Source organism: Botrytis sinoallii (genome assembly GCF_014898435.1).
Source record: "Botrytis sinoallii strain Bc 23 chromosome Unknown BSIN_001, whole genome shotgun sequence".
NCBI lineage: Eukaryota > Fungi > Ascomycota > Leotiomycetes > Helotiales > Sclerotiniaceae > Botrytis > Botrytis sinoallii.
In genome coordinates this window covers 2,932,130-2,944,709 of record NW_024066028.1, presented here as the reverse complement: position 1 = coordinate 2,944,709, position 12,580 = coordinate 2,932,130, and the positions used below count along the sequence as shown (strand labels likewise).

At 45.1% G+C, this 12,580-nt stretch overlaps 2 protein-coding genes across 2 annotated transcripts; both read right to left on the bottom strand.

Annotated features, from left to right (window-relative positions):
- Positions 1-9,466: 9,466 nt before the first annotated feature.
- EAF02_000624 (uncharacterized protein) lies at positions 9,467-9,755 on the bottom strand (the record flags this gene model as incomplete). The annotated part of the gene is made up of 2 exons (XM_038896672.1): positions 9,467-9,520; positions 9,558-9,755. The coding sequence occupies 2 exons, from the start codon at positions 9,753-9,755 to the stop codon at positions 9,467-9,469; spliced, it is 252 nt and encodes an 83-aa protein (XP_038763531.1).
- A 939-nt stretch (positions 9,756-10,694) lies between these two features.
- On the bottom strand, positions 10,695-12,274 carry EAF02_000623 (uncharacterized protein; the record flags this gene model as incomplete). Its single annotated transcript, XM_038896671.1, has 2 exons — positions 10,695-11,816; positions 11,874-12,274. The coding sequence occupies 2 exons, from the start codon at positions 12,272-12,274 to the stop codon at positions 10,937-10,939; spliced, it is 1,281 nt and encodes a 426-aa protein (XP_038763530.1). The 3' UTR covers positions 10,695-10,936.
- Positions 12,275-12,580: the final 306 nt, after the last annotated feature.

Genomic DNA, 12,580 nt, shown 5'->3' with positions numbered 1-12,580 from the left:
CTAAGGCAAAGTGTCACATTATCTACAACTCACTATACGATCGCACGGCCATCTGGTGGCCGATCAAATAATACCTTATAACCATAATACCTTCTTGGGTATATCGAGGACGTTCGATATTACTTATAGGAAGAGGGCTGATTCCGAGTAAATCTACTCGACGGAAGACAACAAACCCCCAACATACAGAGTTACAAGTACCGCTATCATGTCCGACCCATTTACCTCAAAGGGACTCCATCGCTCTCCCCCTCTCGCCGGCCGAGCGCCCCCAGCCGACGACAGTCAATCTCAACGGAGCGACGGTTACAGTCCTTACGGTTCTAATGTAAATACTGATAGACGTGGAAAGGGTAAACAGCCTGGAAACGACTCCTCGATCGAGGCATTAACTCTCGAGGGTAGCATGCCGACGCACACTCTCCCGTCACAGGAAGAACAAGTGCCGACCCTTAAAGACTTTGAGGACTTGCGGAACGAAATCGCAAGACTCAAAGACGAATTGTTACAGCGTAGTCCTTAGTACCGCTCACCCATCTCAACCTCCAAGACACCGACAGCAACATCACGCAGATTCCCTTGCGAATCGCGGGGTCCGGACTCCTGATGTTCCAGTCGATTCTATTGAGAGGGCATCTCCTACTACCGGGGAAAAGGAAGAACAAGAAAAACCCCCGCTCGCGAAGTCAGTTCTTCGCGACGATCCCTTCCGAGTACCGATAGCAGACCCCTCTCAAACCCGGTCGCCCTGCCGAGCGACCCACAAATTCACCGAACACCCCACTCTCGTTCACCTACCACTGCAGTAGAGCGTCCGTACATTCCGAAGCCCACCAATCTTTCATCCAAACTCAAAGATGGTGTGGAGCCGAAAGCAAGCCTCTGGCAGCTATTGGTCACCGAGCGACTCGAACTTTACGAAAATTCGCTCATCTCGGAAGCGCAACGGCGATCTTATGTAGTAGATCAGACGGAAGGAGAGGCACAAGAACACGTGTTCTCGCTGTACACTCAAGTCCCCCGCTTGACAGGACAGCAATTGATCGATCAGCTCGCAGCCATTTACAAGAACCCGGCCGAAGCCGATCACGCACGAACTGAGTACGAACACTGGGTTATGCCTAATAACACCCAACGAGGAAACTTCCTAGTATGGTATCGCAGGTTTAGACTATTAGCTACACAGGCGGAAATCACCGATCCGACAACTCTCCTCCGCGATCTGGAAAGAAAAATATCCGATTTCCTCCGACGAGCTATGGCCTCCACATCAACGAATGGCTACACTGTTGAGGACCTGGCTACCAAGCTTACTGAGATCGACGAACTCGAAGTTACGCTTCGAGAACGCAATCGTCACAGAACGACTAAAGAGACACCTCTTAGAAAGCCATCTAGTAACACCGATTCGTCGACTACCCCTAGAAGCACTCTCCGCTCATCGGGTAATTCGAACCCATCTACTCAGTTTCACACCCAATATCCTCCTCGCACTCCTACTGGCTATACAGGAACCTCAAGCCAAACAACACTCCATCTCCAGGAAACAATTTCAATCGTAGTACTACCGCCCCCGCATCGGGAGTGAATCCCAGTTTCACGCCACGCACAGGTAATGTAAGCGCTATGGCCGAGATCCAAGGAGAGTTGGGAGAAGACGAAGAGTTCTACGATGTAGAAGAGAATGCCGAGGAGGATGTAAACCAAGAAGTGCAAGCGGAAGCTGTCGAGTCCGCTCGCACTGCCGAAGACCAACGTTTAAATCAACACGCTTAGGTAGAGAAGTTCCTCCTAAGCGCGATCCGGGACATGAGATTCCTCGATTTGACAAAACTAATGGGAGGTGATTCCATGAACCTACCATGCACACTTTCGAAGAACGGATATTCATACAATACTCAATCTCTCATAGATTCCGGAGCGAATGGCTTCGCTTTTATCGACAAGACACTCCTTTCATTATTATTCCCTATGTTCAAACCCCGCTTCATACTACTCGAACCACCGATTGAAGTCAAAAGCTACAATGGTGTACGAGGTGAAGCTATCACTCATTTCACATTTCTTAATTTCACGATTGATGCTCGACAACAGTCTTATTTGCCATTTCTCATCACCGATTTGGGTTCACATAGTGTAATCCTAGGTCGCAATGGTTGGCAGAGACTCCGAGGTTAAAGTCGATTGTTTTAACCGACGCCTCGAATGGCCTCCCCGAGCATCCTCCTACTGTTTCCTTATCAAAAAATATACTTTTAACCAGAGACAGTCTTCAACAACCCAGAATCAGTCACTTGAGACAGAAAGATGCTGACGATCGGAACGCCCGATTGGAAGAGATGTACCACCGACTTTGACAAATGGACAACCGACCATAGCACCGATTGTACCTGAGATACTTATTACCCCTCCCCAAGAGACTAATACAGTAATCTCAGATGCGATCGAAGCTCAGGTTCCAGTCAATCTGAAGAGAAACCTACTCTCGGTCAAATCTCTATTCAGTCTGTGTACGAATCCCCTCCCGCTTCGTATCTCCGACACGTTCGACATCTATGCACTCAAGCCGACTCAATTTCAACTCACCTGCAAGAGAAGCAAGGATCATGAGATCTTTACAGTCACATGTACAGAGATTGACGATGTCATCTCGATTCACAAATCTAGTCAAGACAACAACCATCGAATCTCAACCGCAGTTGCTTGCCTTAAACAGTTCTAAACCAGAAACTATCGCTGCTCTCAATCGCGTCATCGCAGACGTCGAGACGGAGCCTCCGATCCCCGAAGCTTACCAGCAATATCACCGAGCGTTTCTCCAAGCGCGGAGTCCGACATCCTACCTCTCTCCCGGTCGTACGATCACAAGATCATACTTGAAGGAGAAGGTGAAAAAGCTCTCAAATACAGTCCCCTGTATAAGATGTCGCTCGAACAGCTTGAGGTCGTTTAAAGAATACATCACAGAGAACCTTGCCAAAGGATTTATAGAACCCAGCCAAGCACCGTTCGCAGCGCCGATTCTCTTCGTGAGAAAGCCGAATGGAAGCTTAAGGTTCTGTATAGACTTCCGACTACCTCAATTCTTTAACACGCAAAGACAGGTACCCTCTACCTCTCATTGACGAGACACTCGCACGACTCGCTGGTGCGAAGGTGTATACCAAATTAGACATTCGACAAGCGTTCCATCGCATCCGCATGGATCCAGCTTCCGAAGAATACACTACCTTCCGCACTCGATATGGTTCCTACAAATGCAAAGTTTTACCTTTTGGACTGACAAACGGCCCTGCGACTTATCAACGATATATGAACGATGTCCTATTTGACTATTTAGATGACTTCTGTACTGCTTACCTCGATGATATTCTTATATATTCTGAAAACGAAGATGAACACGAGGAACACGTCAAGCGCGTCCTCGAACGACTTGAGTCCGCTGGCCTCCAGGCAGACCTCAAGAAGTGTGAATTCAACGTCAAACGTACAAAGTATTTAGGTTTTATCATCTCTACAGACGGCGTACAAGTCGATCCAGAAAAGATTGAAGTGGTCGCTACTTGGACTTACCCCACTACCGTTAAAAGGTGTCCAATCGTTCTTAGGTTTTTGTAACTTTTACCGCCGATTCATCAAGGATTACGGTATAATAGCAAAACCTCTTCATGAACTCACAAAAGCGAACGTCAAATTCCACTTCGACGAAATCTGTCAAATTGCATTGATTATATCAAAAGATAGACTCATCTCCGCTCCTCTCCTGCATGCATTACGACTAGTACACTACCCTGTATGCTGGAAACCGATGCATTCCGATGGTGTAGTCGCTAGCGTGCTATCTCAGAAGCACGGCGACGAATGGTTACCAATTGCCTACTTTTCGAAAACGATGGTCGCCGCCGAGCTGAACTACGAAGTTCATGATAAGAAATGCTCGCGATCATCAAATCCCTAGGCCACTGGAAACGCAACTTGCCGGATCCCCGCACCAGATCAAAGTGGACACCGATCATTAAAGCGCTCGAGACTTTATGTCTACCAAACAGCTAAAGCGCTCGACAAGCGCGCTGGGCAGAACTACTCGCCGATTATAACTTCATCATCATGTACCGTGCTGGAAAGAACAATCCACTCGCAGATGCGCTTACACGCCGCACTGACGAGTTGGATCAACAGAACAGTACTAAGAAGAAGAATCGTCTTCAGCAGCTTATAAAAGATGATCAAGTGGACACAAAGATCATACGCGAATCTCTGCGGCAAGACCCGGACGTAGTCGCAAACATCGACATACACACAATCACACCGCTTTTCGATATCGTAAATCGCATCATTGAAGCAAATAGATCCCATCCGAGTTTAGAAGCTCTGCGCGTTCAGACTACCAAATCGCACAAGCATCTCACGCTCGAGAAAGGACTCTTGCTTTACGACGATCGACTTTACGTACCGGACACCGAAAATCTGCGAACCTATTTGATTCGCGAAGTTCACGATTCAGTCTCCACTGCCACACCCTGGTGTCAAAAAGACCTACGCTCTCTTGGCCAATCAATACTATTGGAAGAACATGAACGATACAATCGACCAATATATACGGAATGCCACAAATGCAAGCGCAGCTCCGTACCAAGAGATCGCACTCCCGGTCTCCTCCACCCGCTCCCGATCCCTACGCGAGCATGGCAACAGTCACCATGGACTACTGCAGTTTTCAACAAGGATAAATACGGTTACGACAACGTATTCGTCATTATCGACCGATTGACCAAACAAGCTATTTCGATACCCTGTCATAAATCAATCGATTCGAGAGATCAGGCCCGCTTGTACCTATACCATGTATACAGATACTACGGTGCCCCGGAGACTAAAATCGTCTGATCGTGGGTCCTCAATTCATATCCAAATCTGGCAAGAATTCAATAATATCTTAGGAACGCAAGTCAAGTTATCTACCGCTCACCACCCGCAAACTGACGGTCAAACTGAGATTGATAATCAATATCTCCAACAACGCTTGCGACCCTTTATAAGCTATTATCAAAGATGATTGGTCTGAATTCCTACCAATGATGGACTACGCTCAACTCACGCTTCCCCATGAATCACTAGGTGGTCAAAACCCCCGTACGAGACCTTGTATGGCTACCTACCCCGCAATTCCTGGGATTGGAAACTCGACTCCACCGCGCCTGTCGACGATTTGAATATAACCGATGCTAGAGAGTATGCCAAACGCAATAAAACTAGCACTCGATCGAGCAAAAGAAAATATCTTGCGTGCGCAAGAAAAGATGTCTCGATCGGCCAACTCGCATCGCCGCTCAGTCGACTTCGGACGTGGGAGACTACGTATGGCTCAGTATGAGGGACTTTCCGACACAACGACCATCCAAAAAACTGGATTACCCCTATTCAAGGTAGATTCAAGATCATTGGTCGGGGCCGGAGATTCCTTCCGATTGGACTTACCGCCCACTATGAAAGTCCACCCCGTGTTTCCACCTAGCAAGCTCCGCAAAGCGGCAGACGACCCACTTCCCGGACAAATCCTCGAACCACCGCCCCCAATAAATATCACCGGTGATACCGAATGGGAAGTGGAGCGTATTCTAGCTGTAAAGAAGTACGCCGACAGCTTAAGTACAGAGTATCGTGGCTGAACGCCGATGACGATCTACACCTGGTACCCCGCCTCTGACTTAAAAACCTGCCCCGCACCACCTCCGTGACTTCCACCTACGAAATCCCACTCTGCCAGGACCCCCTACGCACCCTACCGGAGTTGGATTCGTCTCTACGAGAGTGGAAAGGATGATTACGATTTCACAGACAACAATCAATGTATGAATGACAAGACAGAAAGAACCTATTAATCATTATTGTGACAAAGAAAATCCTAATCGCACGAGAGGCATGAAAGCGACAGGAAAAAGAGAATGTCAACAAAGAAAGTCTTTTAACCTGCCAGGAAGACTTAACCAAGCCAGAAAGAAAAGCATCTACGGGCAATAAACGGTTACGGTCGGGCGAGTACGACAGCAAAGACTGGATGGTTTAAACCGAAATACCAGCCGGAGTCCCCAGCCAACCAGCGACGACAAGCACCCACACAGGACAACCACAAGCCGAAAGACAAGAAGACCCTTAGTCGCAGCAACGCGCGACAACAAGACGAGCTGGCGCTCAGTCGCACCCAACCGCTCGCGAGCTGCCGAAAGCTCTGCTTCCATCTGAGTTACGACGAGCTGGTGCTGCTGCTCCAATTCGTCTCCCGCGCTGCAACCTCCGCCACGCGACGCTCCGCGGCTTCTCGAGCAAGGGTAAGAGGAAGCATTTCTTCGAAACGCGACTCTTTAGCTCCTCCCGCATGTCAAGCTATCTCAAGAGTTAACTTTGCTAAAAGCTGGCAAAGTTGTAACTTACCTCTGCCATGTTGCCGTACTCAGCAACAGCCGATCGGTATTGGAGAAACATCTTGCGCGTATCCCCGTCAGGCAAGCGCTCACACTTATGCTTGCCAGCCAGACAAAGCAGACAGCGAGATTGACCAGACGATTGTCCAGGAAGTCGATAGCAGACGCCATCTCCCTTGCCGGAAACACAACTGCGTACGCAGCCAGCACAACCCAGCGTCCTCCCGAACGCATTGTTCCCGCTGTGGTACCGTCTTTTTTGGTGACCTCTTGCTTGGAGATCCCCACTCGTCGACGTCAACGAAGCCAACGCTTCTGCGACGGGGCGTATCGAATTTGCGACCAGGTTGACTTTGACGCAAGGCCTCCAGGATGTCTTCCTCAACTATCTCGCCATCATTTTCGAGATCACGAAAATGACGTACCGCTGCGGTCAACTTGTCAGCGAACTCTTTTCGTAATCGTCAACACGATCGATCAAGGGATCGTATTCTTCTCCGAATTCTGCCTCGGAAGACGATGGAACGGATACAATCCAATGAGCATATCGAAGATCGACCCCACCCTCAGGCACGTTGCCTTCGGCATCTGTAATCGCACTTGTTAGACAAGCCGACCGCAAGCCGGAGACACCAAAAGAAAGTCTCACTTACGTGCATCTTCGTCGTCAACCCATCTTCCTCATCATCCTCCTCCTCGCCGACAGGATCACTGCCACTCCCGCTGCGGCCTCGACTCCTCCTCTTCCTCAACAGGACGCTTGCCTCGCGCAACAGAAGAGGCAGACGCTCTCTTCGCCGCAAGCTGTAAAGAAGCATATCAGCAAAGCAAACGCAAAAGAAAAATAAACAACTCACCGCCGCACGCGCGTCCTCCCGCTGCTTCAGCTGCGCTGCGACAACTTGCTCTTGCTGCTGCGTTTCTTGATGGTGTGGAAGGCATATTGATTATTGATCGAGGGATACGAAGAAGGTGAGTGACCGGAAAAGATTTGGAAGAGAGAGGGAAATTCGGGCGATCTATATGCTTCGAAGGTTTCGCGCTGTTGCTAGGCTACAGGACGGTTTCCTCCGTTTCCCATGCGCCTTCCCGTCGCGAAAAAAGCAAAATTTGCGCACACGCCCGTTTACCACGCCATGCTACAACGTAAACAACGACGCCTCATTGGGATCGCCGATGCGTCTACGGATTAGGTAATTGTGAAGCTTGAGGGCAAGCTTTTTCGAAAGGGGGGGGTAGTGTCACGGATCGCACCCAATCGCAGCTGCGATCGCTCACGTGCGCGCTTGCGCACGTGCACGATCACGTGTACATAGCTAGTATATAGGAGCGCTCTACGAGCGCTTTGCTCCCGATTCTGTAGTTGTAGATTCTAAGGATAAATTGTACACCTGCTCTCGCAGTTCTTCTAAGGCAAAGTGTCACACTTTTTATAAAAGACCTATAACGATTTCTAGAATTTGCTAATTTCTATTAACGATTTATATAAAATTTCTTAAAGATCTATTGATTATTTAATGATCTAATATGAAAGGACTTGATATAAATCTGAGGGATTAATTAAAAAAACGCTTTTCTTATATTTAAAAACTCTTTTATTACAATACTAATTTTTATTTATTTCAATTACGATAAAAAGATAGTCTTGGAAATAAATGTATCAAACTGGATATCTAGCAGCATCCTTTCACAATATAATTCAGATAATATACTTTAATCTATAACCTACTTTTCCTCAAAGTATTTGGTAGTTAAGTATAATTATGAAATCTACAATAAAGAACTTCTTGTAATTATCAAGTCTATAAAGGAATAGCATCCAAAGCTTTAAGATTCTCAACATAAATTCGAAATCCTCATTGATTATAAGAATTTTGAATATTTTATAATTACAAAGGTATTCAATTAGTAATAAATCTGCTAATTTGAATTTCTCTTTCAATATAATTTCTATATTGTTTATCAACTAGGATTTAAGGCTATCCGACCAAATGCTTTAAACTGTAAATGAGAGGGACCGATCCGATTTTGCAACAGAAGATAATGAGTACCTTAAGAATAGTATCGGAACACGTGATTAGATCACGTTCACCCCACCTTCGCACAAAGTGTGTATGTGGGGTAGAACGTGTATATAGCCTAGAATATTCCCTTTTCATATAAAGGGGGCAGATAGAATAATAAAATCCTTTTATTCTTATATACTTTTTGTGTATATACCCCTTACAAGGTCGATCTAATACTGATTAGTGATTGAAAAGATTCAATTATAGAACGGCAAGGTTTGTCACGGGGTGACACTAAGCCCTTTCTGTCCTGTCCTGTTCTGCTATATATGTGAGAGTAAGGTAGAACTTCCAGTTCTACCTCCTAGTCTTTTGGGCGTTTAGCTCAGCGGTAAAGCTTCTGAATACTCCCAGAGGTGATCCCGTGACACTTACTAAACAAAAGATTGTAGATATATTATCTCAATAAAAGATTGATATTTAGATTCAACACAATAAGTATCAAAATAAAGGAAATTCCAATAGGGAAGTATCTTTTAATAGGTGTTGTAGTAAGTGTGGAAAACCAGGTCATAATTCAAGAACTTGTTAAAACAATATAATCGATTCTAGATTATTAGATTCTTAATAGTTTTAATCAATTAATTCAATTGTTATTGAATAATATAGATTTGAAGGTGTGAATTAGGAGAAAAGTGGGCGGACTAGTGATATGGGCGGACTGCTGATAAACCACGTTATCACAAGTATTGTATCCGAACATTCCAAGACTAAAGATTAAAATTGTAGGTGGGCATTTAATTTTGAACACCCCTCTCATTTTTTCTCGCAGCTTATACTACACAGCTTTCTAAATCATAGTTGCTTTGGGCATTAAAGGTCTCACATGACATCCGTCCCTGAGTCGAAAGACACAGAGACAAACCATTAGTACTTTGCATTCAATTGAATCTAAACTTACAAACATGTAGAAAATTCTTATATTTTCGTGCTAGCTATAAAATTTAACCATTTCTGAATAGTCCAACCACCAGTTACTTAAAAAATTGCAACCACTTCGGCGCTAGCGCCCATAATTGATGAGGTGCCAATCTATATTAAAATAGAAAACTGCATCTTATAGTAATACCACAAGCTCTTTCCTTTCATCGAGCTCACAGGACAGTTTTATCAAGGTTCTTGAGCCCCATCTCCATTCTGTGTAATCGCTGTTAGCCTTGTGATGACCTTCGTGTTGACAGTCTTGGTCGGCATGTCGAAACTCAACACCTTGAATCTCGTACCGTTGATGAGGGATTTCACTGTCCTTATTAAGGATGTTTAGCATTTTTAGGTAGTGCTATGTATTTTCTTAATCATGTAGTATGTCAACATGGATTGACTCTTTGAGATCAATTTGAGGTGATATTAGTCAATGTCGATAAATTTTTCGTTATCAAAATTATTGTTCACTATATTTGGAGGGTTAAGGTACTTGTAGGTTAAATCGTAAATCTTGTGGCTTAGACGTCATCACATGGTATGTCTCAAACAATCGCCTTCCATATAGCAATCTGTATGCGATAGATCCGTTATCGAAGTTATTCTGATATAAGCTTAGCCTCTTAGCACACCACTATACAAGTTTATGTACCTTGTTACGAGCCTCAGCAAGCTGTTGCTTGTTCACGTTCTTACGAGCGGACTTCGTAGGAGTGCTTTGGTTATTTGCACTGCGAAGAAGTCAATCCGATATTGCGAGAGAAGTGGGTTCGAAGAGTTGTTTATATGTTTCGTTGGTTTTGTACAATCGACGCGTGACGACGCCTAAGAATGCTTTGTTGCACAAAAAAGCAAACTTGCAGAGCAAAACTTTCCTTGTTTACGCCCGACCGTATGATAATGAAGGCTTTTTATTGATTACAGAGTATGACCCCTAAGAAAGGATCAAGGGCGACCCTTTTAAAAGGGGCGGTTGTGTTACTACCAGTCTTCGTACGAGGCTCGACAGAACGCGTGCGTAGATCTCACGTGCTACTGTCACGTGTACATAGCTTATATACAGAGCTCTTCAGGCTACGAACGTCTTCGCTCTGTGGTTATAGATTCTAAGGATACCTTGGAACCCTAATTTGTAGTTCTTACGGCCTACTTCGTAGTTCTCATGAGCAGAGCGCCACATATCCCTTTGCCCAGGTTTATAGTCGTTTTATCATTTGCTATGTAATCGGCTTCCTCATTCCTTTCGGTGTCAGTATACTTTATGGCTCATTTGATCTAGATATGAAGGACTGTCATAGAAGGATTCAATTCTACCCTAAAATCTAAAGCTAAGAAAGGAAGAAAGAATAGGAAGAGAAATGTAAGAGCTCTGAACTATATACACTAATAATGGTCACGTGGCACTCTGGTGACGAATCGTCACAATTATACGTCCTAGCGGCAGAACCTTTTTCTTCGGTATGCCCTGCACAATCTGACCTAATCAGTCGATTTTGGCCAATTGTGCTTTCAATGCATGAAGTTAGTCTACTTCATGCCATCTTCACCCTCAGCCCTTCGTTTTCTGATTTCATTAGAAGATGGTCTATCGTACACTCTTCTTGTAGATGCTAAATCTGCTTCTTCCCCACTCTGACCGGTTTGCATAATAGATGAGTTTGTTTTTGAGGTTGCAAGAGATTGCGCAATTGCAAGCTTCCCATCAAGAGCACCAAAGCGGCTGCTATAACGATCTTTAGACATCTCTCGGAGCGTGTCAGCCGGCATTGAGCCAACCATTTGCATAGACCTGCCCTGTGCTTTCACCGCTCCGACATGAAAGAGATCTGCAATGGCCGTCACAACCACTTGATCACAATCACCATCTGCAACAACCTCCCCAATGACGTGTATTTTTTGGGCTGATACTTGATTGGTAGCCTCTTTGCATACCTCTAAACATTGCTTTGAAAATTCGATTTCTTCCTTTAGCTGTAAAGTGTCGTTTTTACGGTCGTCGTCACGATTGAATGCTACAGAGTTAAGATGCTCTTGTAAACGACAAATTGTCTCAGCCAGTTTATCGCGATTTTCGGTGAGTGTTTTTTGTGTTAAAAGCTGTGCTTCGAACTGACGTAAGATATCTCCGGCGTTCTTTCCTAGTGCTTCCCTCTGCAGTGTGGGCTGTTCATCCTGTAAGGACTGGATGTAAGATGTTGCGCGTTCACAAATCCGAAGACACTGTACTGTTACAGCTTTCTCGTCTTGAAGATCGATGCTTGGATCTTCAACTAGAGTTGGATGGCAAGAACTCAGAACCGCCATTTTCTCATCAATTCGCTGAAGACGTATCTCAAGGTTGTAGGCTGTATCCTTGACCATCTCACCATACTCCTCAAATACCTGCTGAGTAAGTCTAGAAGCATGCCTTAAAGATTAGTTAGTAAGATACCAACAACAAGGGCAATTATATAGCAAAGCTTACATATTGACGGTCCCCAAGCCAATCGTGATTGTTGATTTGTAGTCTGCTAGAGTATCAATAAACTCATTGATGTCCCCTCTCATAAACTCCATCTTTGCCCAATCTTTTAACCCTAATTTTGACTTGGTATCGAATGTCTTCATAGCGGCTTCGAATTCACGGGATACCTGGGCGCACCGACTTACAGGGCCTTTCAAAAGTGCCAAGATTGGAGCATCATCGGTAGCCGCCTTTTTCAACGATTCTAGAATGCTGATAAGATCATTGAGGCCCCCTTGAAGTCTAGCTAACGTTTTGTCACGACCCTTGTATCGTCCTACAGTTTCATTGAGCGTCTTTATTGTTGCAATCGTCGCTGCGATTACAGTCAACACTGAGGTGCTAATACTCAAAGGGTCCATATTCAAGAGGAACAGATTGGCATAGTTGTATGAAATCACTTGGGGAAGTTCTTGATTTTGAATGCTTAAAGATGGGGAAAACGCGCTGTGCTTACTGTAGACGCTTTGAGGGTTGATCGTAGGCACCAATAGCACGAACTCCTTAAGCGCCATAATTCGATAATCACTAGGACCCTTGTTGAAACTACCCGAATCGCAAGGTTGAGTCTTCGAAAGATCTAAATATAAGATGTTGACAGATGCTATGCGGGCTACAGCAAACGGAAATTTTCATTATTGGTCTTTGTTTTGATCTTTGTTATTTTC